Genomic DNA, 17,500 nt, shown 5'->3' with positions numbered 1-17,500 from the left:
CAGTCAAAAGCATCATTCTTAGTAATTTTAAATTACTCCAAAATGATCCCGAGACTGGTAGAATCTTTTCGCAACCTCCACTTATTTCATTCAAACGCGACAAAAACGTAGGCAACTTTTTAGTTAGAAGCGCGCTCAAAACTAACGAGCAACCCGGCACTTTCAAATGCGCGCGCTCACGATGCAAAACTTGTCTTTTCATTGTTAACACTAGCAAGATATCGGGACCTAAGCGATCTGTTAAGATCACCGATCGTTTCACATGTACCTCCGCAAATGTCATTTATTGCATAACCTGCACGTTATGCAATAAATTATACATTGGTGAGACAGGTAGACGACTAGGTGACCGATTCCGCGAACACCTTCGCGATGTTGAGAAGAATGACAAGGATGCATCCAAGCCAGTCGCTCGCCATTTCAATCTGCCTAACCACTCCAAAAAACACATGGCTATCTGCGGCCTTTCCCTACATCTAGGTACGACGGAAAGCCGCAAGAATCTGGAACAAAAATTCATCTTTCAAATCGGCACCCTTAATCCTCACGGTATTAACGAACGCTTTTCATTTAACTAATATATTCCTATTTTTCACGTTGCCATGTTACCACCAATAGCGTAGCTCCTACTCTACTATAAAAACTACACGTAACCCATAATCCCTCGATTCGCTCTGACGAAGGGCTAACGCTCGAAACGTCAGCTTTTAGAATCTCTGTACGGTGGCCAATTTACATTATCAACTCCGTTGATAAAACCAAATTTTTGTCATTAAATTAGCTTACTTCATGTTGTCAACCCAACAATTAATGGCGAAAGGTAACATCAAGCTGATCTGGACCCACAATGTAAAGTAATGTGATGTTTTTTGGCGGCAGTACCAATGGGATACAGTTGGCTTGTTCAGTTTTGCTTCTAGTTGGCTTCCACCTGACCCTGGAACTAACCAAAGCAATGAAGGAATGAGTGGGGAATTTCTATAGCACAAAGAATAAATTTTAGTTCGGTAAACTGTCTAAAGATACTTAGTTATAGGGGTAAACGCAACAGAAAGTTTTGTTGAGTTTGCACTTCGATTCTTCCCCAATAGTCAAAAATTAACGTCACAGCCAAATTCAAGCCACGCAGCATATATGATCTTACCCTGGGTGCTAGAGCAATTTTTTTCAAAGTTCCAGGAGAGTGAAGCAATGACAGAGTCAATTTTCCACCGCTAGCCACCGACACTGAGTTGAATAATTATTTTAGTATATACCACACAAGTTGAATAAAAAGCGAACCAAAAAACTATTTCATTTTTGTCGTGTGGTCGGAAAATTCAAATCTCGCGCACCGACTATATACTCGGAGGAGAATAGTACTTGGCTAATCACCTCCAATTTAGCCAATCAGGGCGCGGAAAGCACAATTTATTTGTGTGACAGTATACAGTCAGTGCAAATATCTCTTATTCTTTTTATCAAACGTTCTCCTATTACCAAGGTACAATACGAACTTACAAGTGACCAGCTCCCAGGCTTGATGGCTCAGTGCAATGCAATCGCAAGGTCATGAGTTCGAGTTCTCTTCAAGCCGGGAATTTTTCAGGCTTGAGCCTGAGGCGAATAATTGTTTTAGTGTAATTTTCGGCGGTGAATATCAAGAAAGCGCAAAACAACGGGCTAAAACAAGATAAAAAGGCACGAAAAGTGCTTGATTGGCTTAGCAGCCGCGCCTCCAAATGTTATATTCACCGCGGGTGGCGCGGTGAATATAACACTGAATTCTTATATTCACCCCTGAAAATTATACTTAATAAATATATTGCCTCTTATGATGGAATAAAGGCATTCAAAACACATCGCAGATGTCGAAATGCGGGTCGGGGGAAAATCGAATGACTTGAACTAGCTAAGAAGCAAAGAGTTCTGTCAATTTGATCGACGTTTTTTACAGACGATAGCGTCTTCACCAGTTGGCATGCTAATCAATCCTTTATCTCAGCCGCCTCCGTTGTTGTCATCTCTGATGTATGCACCAAACGGAAAAAATATGCGCAACCGAAGCCGGCACGGAAGCCGGATTTCAGACAAAACACTTACTAGCGTGTCTGTTGTCATAGGGCATCTTGACACTTTTTGAATTCGCAAGATGCAAACGTTAAGCATAATGGCATCTTGATAAAGTTACACGATCATAGTACATTACATGGCGTATAAGTAATATTTTAAGAAGAGCTTTAGCTTTGCAGATTACAGGACGAACTACACCCGGCAAGACAGCTCAGCTGGACCGGAGAACCCTAACTAACTTTGCCAGATGCTGAGGTCGTGAGATCAAACCATGTTGTGGTTAACCCAGCCTACAAAGCTATGCTAAAACTATCACAAACAAAGCGAAACAAGACCTTCCTTTTCGTCTCCTTTCAAAACCATATAGCAATGATAATACTTCTATTCCCAGTGCACTAAAACATAACTAAGCACCCATTTGAGATAGTTTTAGATGATAAATTTTGTTATTACCATTTTACTAATTTGTAATTCCATTGTAGATTTCTTTTAAGATGGTCAAATAGAGCTCTAAAAGTATTATTACTAGTATTAATATTAGTATTCTTTTTATAGTTTATCAATAAATATTCATCGTCATCTTTCGAAAATCAAAAACAAAGTTATCGTTTAACAAGCAATGCCATGAAATGAAAGTTGAAATGATCGTCACATCTAGTTGAGCAACTTCATTAAACAGTGGCAAAGGAAACACGAATTGTCACTGCACATACTCTGTCAGCTGAGCTACTGATAACACTCCTTTCAGGGGTTAGGATCCCCGTCAAGCCTGAATTTTTTCGGGCTTCGTTTGCAACTGTTCAAGCTGTTCAACTAACTGCGTTGATCTTTCCAACTTTCGTTTCGTTCAATTCCGCAGTTCAGATATACGTGAAAAATCTAAATTACCAAGTATCACCGGGGTCTTGATTTCATTGTCTTGTTCAGGCGGTTTGCTCCATGGCCAAAATCCTTCCGTTGAGACTACAACGCACAGCAACACTTTTATCAGAAGAAAACGTCTTGCTTGCATTTTCGGAGCAAGAAAACCTTGTTTAGTCCTTTTGCCGCAATTCAAGAATGTCAGACTTTTGTGATGCTAACTTTCAATTACTTTTATGAATACCAATGTCCAGTTATGCATTTATCATTTGGATGTTTTGGCGAACCAATCATGGCCGAGCCCGATCAAAGTCCGACTTTGAGTTTTTGTTTACTTGTGGTCCCAGTGGATTCGTGTTTGGTGAAATCACTTAAGAGAACATCACTTATTCTCCTCCCCTCGAAGACTCTCCGTGAAAGATAGTGATCTACTCTTATACCCACTCATTAGCGCTCTTTACCACACGAGAGCGTCGAAGTACTGAACGTCATTAAAACAACTGAAAATGTGATGTTTCGCTTACAGGGACGCTTCCTCGTAAAGCACGGATTTGAAAGCTTTTGTTTTGACTACAATATTGCGGCATTAGTGGAAGGCACAAAATAGGCAGCTTAAGAACAAGACGTCACCTTTCAATACGCAGGAAATGTGCATAAAATTACAATGCTAAATAAGCTACCCAACAAAACTCTTAGAATCCATGACAAGTGTTAGAACAAATATTGGTAAACAGATGACTTCTCTTGTGGAAATCGATCTTTGGAAGAATATTCCACTGTCCCTGCAATATCTGCTGTCTGAGGAATGCTTGAAATGACATGTGTAACTAAACATCATCATATGAGTACATACTCGAGCTTGTTTTTGTTTGCTGTCTGAACATTTTTAAAAGTAACTGATTTATTTTAACTATGTTTCATTCATATGTTCAATTAACATTTAGATTTACATAGTTTATTTTCGTTCTTTATAAGCTTACATTTTGGTTCCCCAGTTTTGTTATTTGAACTTAATTACATTTATATTGAGCTAGTATAATTACAGAGGAGATTATTGAAAATTCTCTGCCCTGATAGATTGCAGTAGAGGTGATTTTTACGTGATAATCACCGAAGCGGTTTTTTCAAAGTGACAAGCGAAGAAAATAATTGTTCCTTTTTTTCAAATCATCAACTTTTGCTATATACCTAGAGTTTCACTCAACAAAAGAAGCACTGTGATTGGTTGATTCCCCGTAACGTACCCTGGTCGAATTCAAATGTATCCCGACCGGGATACAATTCCGCAGTTGCTGCCCGCTGCGGATGTTTTGCTGTGATTGTTGAAGGAAAAGTCTAAAGAAATAACAAAGCATTTGCCGTACAGTCCCTCAGGCAACTAGTTAGTTTTGTTTTCTCCAGAACTGGAGATTATGTTCGGAATTATTCGCTGTCACAACTACTGTTTGGCCCTCAACCATCTTATTATTTTAGGTAAATATTTCTTGTATGTTAACGCTTTAAATACCATAAAGTACAATTTCGATGATTTTGCCTCACTTGTGCGCGAAAAAATTAATATAGAAAAATATATTGCAGCCAGTTGTAATAAGGAGAAAGAATTTAGGAACAAATGGAAATTTTTTCTGTCCTTATAAAATTACATTGTGTCCTTCTACTTCTCAGCTTCTGTATTTTGATTTTCTTGCTATCTATTTATTTAACAACCTATTAAATCCTAGAAAGCCAATACCCTACATAGTGAAAGTAACAAACAAAATTCTTATTAGAGACTCGAACAATTAAAATGTAAACAATTACGTTGTAAACAGATCAACTATAATTCCATTTGACTAGTGTTATGGTATTGTAATATGTATCGTATGTAGTGCAAGTTTCCCTCGAGTCCTGATGTTTCCCGCGGGACCATACATTAAGTGTATAATGTAATTATACTAAAACAATTATTCACCTTAGACTCGGTGAAAATTTTGTTAAATATATGCATCTCTTTTAAAAAATTGAATGTCGCAATTTAAAATGAATGGCTGCGAGGAAAAAAAAGTTGAGTTGAACGTTTTTTTTTACCTCGGAGGAAAACCGGAAGTGAATATTTCGAATAATTTAATCTCTCCCAGATTTTTAAACTAATCATCTCCGATGGAGAAAAGATTGGCGATATAAGCGTGGTAGTATCAAGATAAGTTAAATAGGAAAACAGCTCAATTCCGATCGCCATTCATGCCTCAAAAACGTTTCGTGCTTTTAATATTAAGCGCTCTAACATCAACTTCCACTTCTAGCCCTTGCGCAATGTCTCTAGCTCGAACCCTCTCGGGGTCCTGAAATAACTTTGAAGAAAGTGTTGCTTTTGTAATTTCATCTGAAAATGGTACGTTAGACTTCAATTTATCGGACAAGCGCGCAGGCACTGGATGTTTTCGCTCGGCCGTGGCGCTTGGTTCAACCCAGAAGTGAAGAGCCTGGGGCAAACATTGCTTTGACTTCCAAAACAAGAATGGCTGAATCTTCGGAAACACTCACTCAGGTCTCTAACAGGCGAGTATTAGTCGATGTTTCTCGAATCATCTTGGTTTGACAATTCTGGTTCCGAATTGTTTCCATTGTTATGGGAAAATATGACAGAAAACTTTGGTGGGACTTCATTTGCTGTCTCAAGAAATCTCTTCATCTGAATCATTGATTGTATACAGTACGTAACCTGACATTTAAAAGACAATATCATTGGGACTTCATCTTTTTATTGTAGTGAACTTACATCTTCTGAACCGCAAGACATCTGGAATTTTGTCAATGACAAGGTGTGTAAAAAGATATCAAGGCGCAAACTGAGTTGCAAATCAGAATTTTATGAATGTGCTCATTTGACGCATAAATTTGTGATAATTATATATTTTCCTCTTTCTTATTAAATTAATGTAACGAGCTGATATATGCTTATATGCAGCAGCTTTCGATTAGGACGTATTTTCTTTCTGTGTTGTTGACAGTCTTTTCCTTGTTCTTTAGCTTTCTAGTTAATTAGTACCTGGCATCGAATGTTTACGGATTGAACATGCTTCGAGAATCAGGTTCCTAACGGTTTAGTATCAATGTCGGAGAATTTTTGGAAAACTTTAATTGCCCTAAGCATTAGAGTCGTCGTTTAATGCTTCCTTACTAAGCTTAAATAAATTGACTCCATAAGCAAACCAGTCGTATAAAACTTAAGTACAAATCAGATTGTTGGAGTGTCAGGGAGGAATTTTGTAGGAGCGATATGGGTGGGTGTATAGGGATGAATCAGAATGTACAGGGTGGAGGAGGACGTGGGGATTGTGGGTACCCTTGAGAGGCTATCAGTTTTTATTATGAAAAATTGATTTCCAGTAAAATTATTTTGTCAGTTTCCTGGGAAATTGAATATATTATATGATGATAGTGATGGTTATCGTGATGAGGATGTCAGTGATGATAATAGTAATTATTATACATTGGTGTCACCAGCTCGATTTTGATTGGCTATAAGCACGCAGCTAATTCTTGCTTGCTCTGTTTCTCTTATGTCATACCTACAAACAATAGATTTTATATATGTAGAATTGACGTCATATCTACAGACAATAGTTTTATGCATGCAGAAGTGACGTCACCTAACACACTAACCAGCAGTTTGATCAGTTTTGTCATGGTGGAGCTCAGCTCAGGAATATGCATAATAAAACAATTATTGAATTCGGTTTTCGCATGTTAGCGATAATTATCAAGGCCTCAGTTTGTGTTATCCGCCTCAGCCTTCGGCTTCAGCTGATAACACAAACTTTGGCCTTGATAATTATCGCTAACATGCTCAACCTCATCCAATAATAATTAAAAACCCTTCCGGTCTAACCCATAAGTAGTATTTTACTCTGTCTGATACCAGATGACTTTACTCGTCAATGGGGAACCCCCAGGAGTCAATGGGTTAATCACTCACTGACAAACTGTCCCCATGAAATAATTATCCAATTATCCCTTTGACACACAAACCGGCCTGAACCGGCCAGACTTGTCGAGAGGAGGGGCTTATTTATGGCAAAAAGGGGACATTACTAAACAGCGAAGCAAAGCACCAAAACACCATGTATGACCCCATCATACATTGAATACTAACTGAAAAAGGTTAGTCTTAATCTGAATCCTAATCTTAATCCCAATGAACTGAGCGATAACGTCTTAGGCCTGATTAGGCCTAAAACAATATTTAATCTCAAATCCAACCTTTGTTGGTTAGTATTCAATGTATGGTAGGGTCATACATGGTGTTTTAGTGTTTCGTTTCGCTGTTTTGGTGAGTCAGTGTTTCGCTGTTTCGTGGTTTAGTAATGCCCGTAACAAGAGGCTTTTTAGAGAGGGGGGGGCTTACTAGAGGATTTACGGCAAGAACACAGTATGGTATGGATTTACGGTAAGATGATGAAAATCCTGATCATGATGAGAATTATGACACCTTTGGTGGCAAGGATGACATGTATCCATCATTTCAGTGTCATCTTCCTATCAATATCCATACACGCTAATGATATTAATTTATATCATTACTTAATTTGTTGGTTGAAATGCTGTGGGTTGCACCTATTACTATAATTGGCTAATTTTCAGATATCAATAAGAGTCTAGACAATGCTGTATGCAACATGCTCGCGTCAATTTGTCACGCAATGTAATAGCCAATCAGGAATGCCCATTTTGGGAAATAAACCAATCATATTGCGAGAAAGTTGCGCCTCGGGAGTCCACAACATTTTGACCACTGTGATGACGAATAGTATCGTTGTAGATATTAGAGTACAGACAACGCTGAAGCACTTTTGATTTGCAAATTGAGTATGACAGTTTCACTTTAAGTCGAGCAAAAAAAGCATGAATGATAGTCTCCCATTGTCTGACTTCTGAATCAGTGCTTTCTTTCTTTTCAGGGATGTTCAGCTTCCAAAATCAGCCCTGGAATCACTGACAAACTCTTCAGATCATTGGAATCTAGAGAATTATCCAATCTTCACACACAAAATGACTTGTCAAAAAAACTTGATGATGCAATTTACGGAGGGGATCAAAGTTATGAACTTGCTGTGGCAAGTCTAATAAAAATCATACATCTTATTCACCATGCAGATTTGAAAAACCAACATCAGGTTTGTAAGTTTGATCTTAATTAATTTTATTGAAGCAATAAATTAGTAAACTTTGATAAGAAAAATGAGCATGGATTGCTCCATAGCTGTGAAAATTTGCGTTAAAGGACTGACAAAAGAGGCGTAAATTGTTCAATCTCGCTCTGAAAGAAAGAAACTTAGGGGTCTGTGATTGCTTGATTTAAACTACAACTGTGAATGTGATTGGCTTATTGAACTGTCTGATAACAATTTGGCAAGTGAATTAGTGGAAAATTGGAGTTTTTTAAACCAATCACAATCAAGCGAATTGTAATTTTGATGATTAAGCAGGACTATTCTTCACAATGAGTGAATCAAAATCTGAGAAGCAACCATTCATGAGATACAGTGCTGTACCGGTAGTTTGGTTAACTTTGAACTATTAGGAAGGATGTCAGACAAATTGACATTAATTTTTTGAATACACGAAATAGTGAAGTGATCCTCCTCTATTTTGAGGTCAGTGAAGGTACATGTATGTTGCAGGGCTTGAGGCTGAATCACAGTTTGTTTTAAATAGCTTAAACTGGGATTCAGAGGTTTTAAAATGCCATGATGAAACTTTTCAGCTTTAATCATGACCTTTTTAAAAATATAAGCTAGGAGAACAGTGAAACTTCTATTTAAGTATTTCTAAATAAACCTCTGTATAATTATCAATGTCTTGGTGTAGGTAATATTATGAAAATCTTTCCCCTACATGTATCAAAGTTAACCCGCTTTGCGGAGGTCTCAATGGATCTCCTCGATGTTGTCACACATGAGTGACGCGACGTCAGTGCAACATCACTTCCACTCTACCACCATTGGACAGGCGTTAAAATATTACATTCAAACTGGTTATAGCAGGTTTGAAACAGGTTGTTAGTCTAAGAGTTAAATGATCATTTTGTCCAAAATTCTGGACAACATTGAGGAAATCCATGCAGCAGTTTCCTTTCGTCAGAAGATAGAGAAACCAAGGAAATCTTTGCCAACAGGGTATGTTAAAGTAAAATTTGTATATAAAGAACTTTCATACAAAGAAATCTCAATTTCTCAGTACCTTTGTACTTGGTTAATTTGAGGTTTCATGAAATAAAGAATGGTTCATTTGCCAGCTGAACATTAGTTTAATGTACTTGAAATTACAAAATAATTAGCCTGAGGATAGTACGCGCACTCTCATTGGTCAATCGCCGTGTCTTATAGATGAGAGTATGGAAACACGGCTGTGACATCACACGAATTTTGATTGGTTATGTAGTCAGACGTGCATTTTGATTGGCTGGTAGGAAATAATAATAATTATGAGCATGTATCAACAAAATCTGTTAATCAATTAAGAAGTTAAAAAAACCAGCAGTTTCCCTTCATTTGTTGAATTGTCTTTGAGAAATATTTTATAAAAGCATTAGAGGACTTTTTTCCGTGTTTCCATAGCCACAACTGTCTCGAATTCTCGCAGCTCCCCCTTGTGTGTAGATGATCGATGAGGCTATGGAAGCACAGAAAACACCCTTTATTTTTTAAATAAAGGGACAGTGTGCTCTTACTGTTCTGGCCATTAATATTTTGGACAGAAATATCCCTTTCCACAGTGGTTGAATTTAGCGTTTGTGTGAATGACTGAGATGACCAGAAAGTTTTTTAGACGAACAAAGGGAGGTAATGAGAGATCTCTTGTTTTTGTCCATCAACATGGCTGCGATGGTGTGATGTGAAACCACTTATAGGCCTGTTATTGGTTGTATAATTTCATTTTTATGTGTGAGAAAAATCATAATAATATTATAACCTTTAAAAAAGTTCAGGTTGGTAGCAAACGATTTACTTGGAGTAAATCAGTCAGTCCTTCATCAAACTGGGTTCTTTGATGCAAGCTACTCTGTTTATGTTTTAGTGCCTTGTGGATACACCTTCATTGCTGAAACGATTCTTGGATGTTATACCTCTTGGGTATTGTTCTAAACTTTCTTTTACCTCATTAATTATTGGGAACACACGAACCCACCAAATTGACTGCTACCTGAGTGGCTTTATAGCTCGACAATTGGTAGTTAGAGACCAGAAACACAGAGGTCATGGACCCATTTGACCTTGTTGGAACAACGGTCTGAAGTTACTTTGTTACTTATTGCAGATCTATTTGAAATTGTTTTGAGGTGCATCGTCGATAAGTTAATGAGAAATTGCAAACAAGTATTTTTATGCTCGTAAAAATCATTAATAATATAATTGTTCTTGAATATGTTATCTTTCAAGGGAAACATGCAGTCATTCTTCAGTTCACTTTAAGCAGACTCTGTGCTTGCTTGGTTAGTACCCGTTAACTTCAATTTCTTGGGCTTTTGGAAATGTTATCAGAGAGCAGGGTTCTCAATAGAATTTTGAACAGCCGATTGTACATTGGAGGTTACATGTATTTTCAACTGTAACACTGAAGTACGTGGCCAAAGATGTACATGTTACAGTACTAGGGGGTTCCAAGGGCATGCTTCCCAGGAACGTTTTTTCATCAAGAGGCTTGGAATATTATGTTTTCCCTCATTCTAGGGTAATAATCTGTTATTTTTTCCAAACAATTTTCTATGGTACTTACATTTTACTTTGAGAGAAAGCAAAAAATCCCTGGTTGGTTTCGTGATATTCATGGCCATGTCTGGAACACGACATCTGTGAGTGGCCTGGGCTAAAATGTTTTGAATTCAATGTGGCAGTTATGTTTTGCATTTGCGATCAAAGCCCTTCAAATAAAATCAGGGCTCGATATTGTGACCAATATAGTCACATTTGCGAATTATATTTTTGCCCTTTGATACTTATATGTAAATATCTAGAGAAGTCGCGAATTCTTGTTTTTATATTCGCTCTTTCAAACCAAAAGGGTTAGCAATTGCCACTTTGCTGCTACTTTTGCTAAAAATTAATAAGGAAATAATTACAAAATTATTTTGTTTGTCTCTGTCAGTGAATTTTCTTTCTCCAGCTGTGACTGGATTTTTTTGTTTACTGTGTTCCCCAAAAATGATTTCTAGGCGACAAGGAAAATTGCAAAAGCAACTAGGGTTAAAAACTTTACAGATTTATTTTCTCCAAAAGTCGTTCTTTTTATATTTGTAATAATATTGATTGATTTACTGATCAAGGCGCTTTTGCAGCTGTAACACCTACTGGTGACACCTTTGACAGGTGTTTCGGGTTCTATTGAGAACCTTGCATTGCCAGAGAGTATCTCACTGTATGCTGTTAAAGATCAAAAATTAATGTAAAATATTATCATGATCGATTAACATGTAAAGTTAAAGTTGCTAGGCTGCATGGTGCTATGAATTCAAACATTCAACTTTTTTCTTATCATGCAGATGCCATTCCTAAGATCTTGGATTGCAATGATTCAGCAGTGCTCCAAGTAAGTCACCATTGTGGCGCTTGAATAAAGTTTATATCTAAATTATTAATGTTAAGCGTTTGATTATACAGATAGTGGGCTTTAGCTTGAAATCAAGCTACAGTCTCAGTCACAAATGTTGTAACACAGACAGAAATTTGCCCCCTCTCTCCCTTCAATGGTGATGGAGTGCAGAGATGGCGCAGTGGTGAGAGCACTCGCCTTCCACCAATAGAGCACGGGTTCGATTCCCAGACTTGGTGTCATACATCTACATGTACTGTATGTGGGTTGAGTTTGTTGGTTCTCTACTCTGCACCAAGAGGTTTTCTCTGGGTACTCGGGTTTCCCCTCTCCTTAAAAACCAACATTTAACTTGACTTGCATTGATTGTTAATTTCAGTTTACAGTGTCCCCAATTAGTGCTCTGGTACTAGAACGACTACACACTTATAATAAATAAAGTTCCTTTCCTAAATTCCTTGTTTATGGGTTTGAGTGCAAGAACAGACCAATAAATGCAACATACACCTGTAGAAGAGAGGGAGGGGGAGGTGTACATTTATTTATGACCAATGTTGTACACTGCAGGTTGTACACACTCCATTTTTAATCCAAAAGAAACATCTTAGACAAACCAGAGGCAACAAAGTGTGGCAGAGTTGATCCTGCCGGCTTGAGCCCAATTTGAACTGCTGCAATGGCCTGCAAATCCATGCTTCTTGATTGAGGTTGGGGGGGGGGGGGGGGGGGGGGTTTGGGGGTTAAGCTTATCAATGACAACCATTCCCTCTGCAATATTTTGATAATGATAATAAACTTTATCCAAGTGTTTAGACTTCTAGTGCCCAATTTGAACTGCTGCAATGGTGTGCAAATCCATGCTCCTTGCTTGATTTGGGGGGGGGGGGGGGGGGGCTTTTGAAAAGAGGGGAAAACGGGTCTGGAGTAGTGTACCTGGAGAAACACCACTTGGAGCAGAGTAGAGAAACAACAAACTCAGTTAACCCACATAAATGTACATGAATGATGCCGAATCTAGGAATTGAACGAGGGCCATGTCACTGGTGGGAAGTAAATAATTCACTTGAAGATTGTGGTTTGTTCAATTTTGTTTTCAGGCTGTGTTTGTTGGAATTGGATGTTTTCCAGCTTTGGTTTCTGTGCTGGATTTCAAGGTCAGTTGTCAATAATTAAATGCCTGGATAGAAAACTGACATATTACAGGATCATTTCATAAACCAAAGAGGGACTGTTCCTGTTAAAAACAAATTGATCCTTTACACAATAAGGGTAAATAGTAATATATGTAGTATTAAAGATGTATGGGCAGTTGGGAAGTTTATAATATGAATTCCGTTGATGGATCCTATGAGGCCATCCAACATGTAAATCAGCATCATTTTGGTCATCAGAAAGTGTTCTGCAAGTGACATTAACCCATTGACTCCCAGGGGGAAGTCTGGCCGGTTTAGGCTGGTTTGGACGTTAAAGGGTTAAAAGGACATACCGGTAGTTTTTCAGTGAGTGATCATGTATAAACAAAAAATGAAAATAAATAAAAAGGAAGCAAAACAAGAGTTCAAATTGCTGGAAGCAGCATGACGATGGGCAAAGGAGAGTCCTTGCTATGTTGCACCTGGGATTGATTTCCAGGTTCTGATGTTGCCCATGCCATACAGATTTAGGGCCTTTATTTAATTATTATAATATTGAATTACAATTGTAGTGAACGCTTAAATGAGGCTAGGGAGATGTGACTTGGGCGTAACTCAGCGGGTAGAACATTCCATGTGCTGCATGCATGTATGAAAAAAGAGCTTTGATAAGTAACATCCTACGTCGCTTCAGAATAATAAGTAATAGCGCTATTGGGAGTGAAAGGGTTTATTAGAGTGAGGTGTGGGATTGTGGAAAAAAATAATACGGTAATCGGTTTTTGAAGGAATACCAGGTATCATACAATGCACTCTTTTTTTAATGAGATGCAAATGAGATTTAAGGTGTTTTTTTTTTTTGCAATCCTGCACCTTTAAGTGGATTAATCATGGTAATATATTAATTATATTTTACAAAATATCTTAGCTTTATTTTTCATTTATTTAAAACTATGTAGTCACAATGACTTAGGCTTTATTTACATGAGAAAAATCTGAGTGCTGCTAGCCTTTGCCAAATCCATGATTTTCTTACATGTATTTCTCATTTGGGTACTGGACCACTGTTGTTCAGGAGATCCTCGGGAATATTGGTCATCCAAATAGGTTTACGATATAGTACAGTCAAGTGAAGCTATGATCCTTGCAGCTATGAATCCAATTTTAGCAATTGCGAAAAATTCAGGGCTTCAAAGTGGTTTGAACCATGACCTTGCAATGACAGTGCGACGCTCTAACCAACTGAACTCTGTCTAGTCACTGATGTTGGGAGCTGGTCATTTGTGGGTTTGAATGTTCCTGTGATTTCATATATCCTTTTGTTCATTGATTCATTCATCACAGGAACATTTAAACCCACCAGCTCCCAACATCAGTGGCTTCATAGCTCAGTTGGTTAGAATGTTGCACTGGCAGATCGCAAGGTCATGGGTTCAAACTCTGTTGAAGTCCTGAATTTTTCAGGCTTCTCTACGCAATTGCTAAAACTGCTTTCATAACTGGGAGGATGATAACTTCACTTGATTTCAAATCTGCATATATTCATTTCATTTTATATCATTTTGTTTACGTGAAGTTTACAGTGTTACAATTTAGCCAACTTTTACATTTATGCATAAACTAATAAGATGGTTGGCATATTTGTAGTTGCTCAGGACAGGAACATTTAGACTTGCCTTTTCTCTATAATTTATTCTCACTTGCTTTTAGTGTCTAGATGATGATGAACAAAACAAGTTGTATCACTGTGTTGTGGGAGCCATTAAGAGGCTCACCCACTCATCTTCAGCTGCCAAGGTTTTTAATAATTATGTACCACTTTTAATATCTTTTTCATAGCGCAATGTAAGCTTGCTATGATGGGCCTCTTAACCCATTGATTCCCAGGGGTTCCCTATTGACAAGTGAAATTGTCTAGGGTTAACCCTACTGAACCCCAACTCCAACAGCGGTTGGAGCTGTTGGAAAGATAAGGACTATAAAACGTAAAATCTGTGGGGCATTAAAGACCCCACACACTATTCTATAAGAGCAGGGAATGGAATTCTCGTTGTTGTGGTCTGGCCTGAATTTGTCCCTAATTGCATGCTGGCACCAACTCCTAACGTAAATACATTTTGTAAAGATTGTGATTATAATGAATTTATTGAGAACAAAATAATTTGAAATGACTGCCTTGCATTGTTTGACACAGGAAGTCTTCAAACACAGTGTTGGCTTTGAAAAGTTTTGCAGTTATCTCCAAAGACTTGAATCCCCATTGGAAGACTTCATACAGCTTCTTTTTGATTGGGTAGGTACTCCACTTGAAGAAAGGGATTCCAGGATTTAGTTGTTTATTCTGTGCTCTTTGTGACCATTTTATTGCTACTTCAGCAGTTTTTTTTTCACCTTATGCTAAATGAGACATTGCTTAGCTTGTAATGTAAAACATACATGTATATTTTGTAATGTAATAAATGAGGTTAATGTGTGACATCTTGAACTGCTTGAAATTCTTGACAATTTAAGCAATTGTCTCGTGTGCAGTGTACATGTAGACAACTGAAAATTTCAGCCCATGACGTATGCGATGCCGCTGCAACGCTCTACCAACTGAGCTATGAAGACCCACAGTTGGGAGCAGCTCAATAGCCCTTATCAGAGTTATCAGTGGCTTTGCCACATAAACTAGGCTAAGGGGTTATTTTGAATTAAATTGACCCTTAATCCTCTTTTGTAATACATGATTGTACATGTAGTTTTAAACAAAAGAAAATGTGCCTGCAGGCTCAACTCCAATAAGGTCCATTGGTTGGACTAGTGCATTCTGTGAAAGAACTTGATCAAAGTAATGTTTATATGTGCGGACTATAGACAAAAGTATGAAATGATCCTCGAACTTTTCTTCAATTTAAGCAATTGTCTCTTGTAGACACCTGAAAATTTCAGGTGGCTCCAACGGGATACGAACCCATAGCCTCTGCGATGCCAGTGCAACGCTCTACCAACTGACCTACATTGTATGAAGCCACGCAGTTTGGAGCAGGTCAATTTGTTGGACTCATGTGTTCCTGTGAAAGGACACAAATATATGCATTTCTTTGAAGCAATAGTCTTGTCCGATTTGAGACGTGCTGTTTACCTTTCAGCTCTTAGTGCAGAGGAGATAAGTAAGTGAGGTTGTTAAAGTCATGCAATCCAGAAGATTGTCTAAACAACTGTAGTGCAGCGTTCCCTCGAAAACGCAATCTTGTGGTTTTGGTTTATGCGCCTCACACAAGCTGTGTTAAAGGTCCACCTTTAACAGACAGGCTTTTTTGACCGTTTGCTTTTGTATTGAAAAGTTCGTATTACTCATCGCAGCGATCTGATTGGATGAATTTCAGGAGGACTTTAGTATTTGAAAATTGTTCCACGCATGCAATGCCTGTAGGGTGGGCGAGAGCCTGTAATAAATTAACATTATCCAGAGAAAATGAAGGTTTTGAACTGTAAGGCAGCAATAACCAAGCCCACATAATTTTGTGAAGCATACTTCATTGTTTAACAATAATAATTATGGAGAAAATTTGCTAATTGTTATATAAATGGAATACTATTATTATTATTATTATTATTATTATTATTACCGGGGGTATTATTATTATTATTATTATATTATTATTATTATTATTTTATTATTATTAACCTAATTGGGGTTTAAATGGTACTACATGTAAATAGCATTTATTACATTTTGCCTCCTTTTCCTATTCCTAGGCAGTTGAAGGGGATTACAGTGAAGGAAACAAAGTTATCAACAATGTTGACGTCATTTTGCTTCTTTTAGATTGGCTGCCGTCTTTAACAGTTGACACGAAAAGGTTAGAAATTGAGTTCCAATCCTACTGTTTGTGTTGAGCATCGCTCTGCTTGATGGTGATTGACTAGAAAAATCTGGTGCTTATTATTATTAGTCAATCATTGGCAGGACTAAGCTGTGAGCAATGTAATATAGCGCTGTGAGTTGGACTAAGCTGTGAGCAATGTAATATAGTGCAGGTCCCGGATGTACAGTTGTGTTCACTTTCCCCTTCATTTGGTTTCTTCTTCTTCTTCTTCGATCATTCTAGCAAACAAAGGGTCTCGGCTTTTTGAGAAAGTTTCAGACCAAGATTAAGTTCGGTTTTGCAAAGATATGTCATTGAATTGCAGTAAAAAAAACATCGACAACATGAGTTTAGAATCTCTAGTGACTACCAGACATATCAAAGCATTTATCATTTTATGAGGTTTCTGCGCAGTGTAATGCACATGTAGTACGTGCAAGTCCCTGATGTGTATTTGTGCTCCTGCTTTTCCTCGCATTTGGTTCCTTCGTCTTGTTGTTTATTCTAGCAAACAGGAATGTGTCAGCTATTCGAGAAGGTTTCAGAGCAAGATTGAGTTGCGTTTTCCAAAGATATGTCATCAAAATGCAGCGAAAAACAACATGATTGTGGCTACCACAGTATAGAGACACCAAAACATTATCGTTTTATGAGCTTTCTGTAGGTTGTAAAGTTGTACTTTAATTTATGAACACATGGAATAGAAGTTAGAAATCCATCTTTTTTTTGGAGATTCACATGAAAATAATTGTCAAACGCCTGCTAAAATGCCTGCTACTAAACTTGTCTTTATCAACCTTGAACGAAATGATGTATGAAATTAATCATATACTGAACTGCGGAAATGAAATCAATTGAGCTATGATCCTCGCAGCTGTGAACGCAATTTTAGCAATTGAGTAGAGAAGCCTGAAAAATTCAGGACTTCAGCTGGGTTTGAACCCTTGACCTCGTGATGCCGGTGCAACGCTCTAACCCAAGTGAGCTATGAAGCCACTTCTCTACGCAATTGCTAAAAATTGCGCTCACAAC

At 37.8% G+C, this 17,500-nt stretch overlaps 2 protein-coding genes across 2 annotated transcripts in view; one reads left to right on the top strand and one right to left on the bottom strand.

The window, feature by feature from the left end:
• LOC137985364 (lysosomal phospholipase A and acyltransferase-like) overlaps nucleotides 1-3,064 on the bottom strand; it is an 8,601-nt gene extending 5,537 nt beyond the window's left edge. The window contains exons 1-2 of the mRNA XM_068832946.1: nucleotides 2,941-3,064; nucleotides 787-943 (exon numbers count right to left, since the gene is read on the bottom strand). Of these exons, the coding sequence (XP_068689047.1) occupies nucleotides 787-943; nucleotides 2,941-3,064 (281 nt within the window). The remainder of the gene's footprint in view (nucleotides 1-786; nucleotides 944-2,940) is intronic.
• A 2,315-nt stretch (nucleotides 3,065-5,379) lies between these two features.
• LOC137984294 (neurobeachin-like protein 1) overlaps nucleotides 5,380-17,500 on the top strand; it is a 52,413-nt gene continuing 40,292 nt past the window's right edge. Inside the window, exons 1-10 of the mRNA XM_068831413.1 lie at nucleotides 5,380-5,451; nucleotides 5,663-5,714; nucleotides 7,854-8,069; nucleotides 9,973-10,028; nucleotides 10,335-10,387; nucleotides 11,435-11,481; nucleotides 12,582-12,638; nucleotides 14,328-14,414; nucleotides 14,812-14,910; nucleotides 16,359-16,462. Coding sequence (XP_068687514.1) covers nucleotides 5,411-5,451; nucleotides 5,663-5,714; nucleotides 7,854-8,069; nucleotides 9,973-10,028; nucleotides 10,335-10,387; nucleotides 11,435-11,481; nucleotides 12,582-12,638; nucleotides 14,328-14,414; nucleotides 14,812-14,910; nucleotides 16,359-16,462 — 812 coding nt within the window. The 5' untranslated portion in view covers nucleotides 5,380-5,410. The remainder of the gene's footprint in view (nucleotides 5,452-5,662; nucleotides 5,715-7,853; nucleotides 8,070-9,972; nucleotides 10,029-10,334; nucleotides 10,388-11,434; nucleotides 11,482-12,581; nucleotides 12,639-14,327; nucleotides 14,415-14,811; nucleotides 14,911-16,358; nucleotides 16,463-17,500) is intronic.

Source organism: Montipora foliosa, chromosome 14, assembly GCF_036669935.1.
Source record: "Montipora foliosa isolate CH-2021 chromosome 14, ASM3666993v2, whole genome shotgun sequence".
NCBI classification, from domain to species: Eukaryota; Metazoa; Cnidaria; class Anthozoa; order Scleractinia; family Acroporidae; genus Montipora; species Montipora foliosa.
The sequence above is the reverse complement of the archived record's forward strand: the minus strand, read 5'-3'. Positions and strand labels throughout refer to the sequence as shown.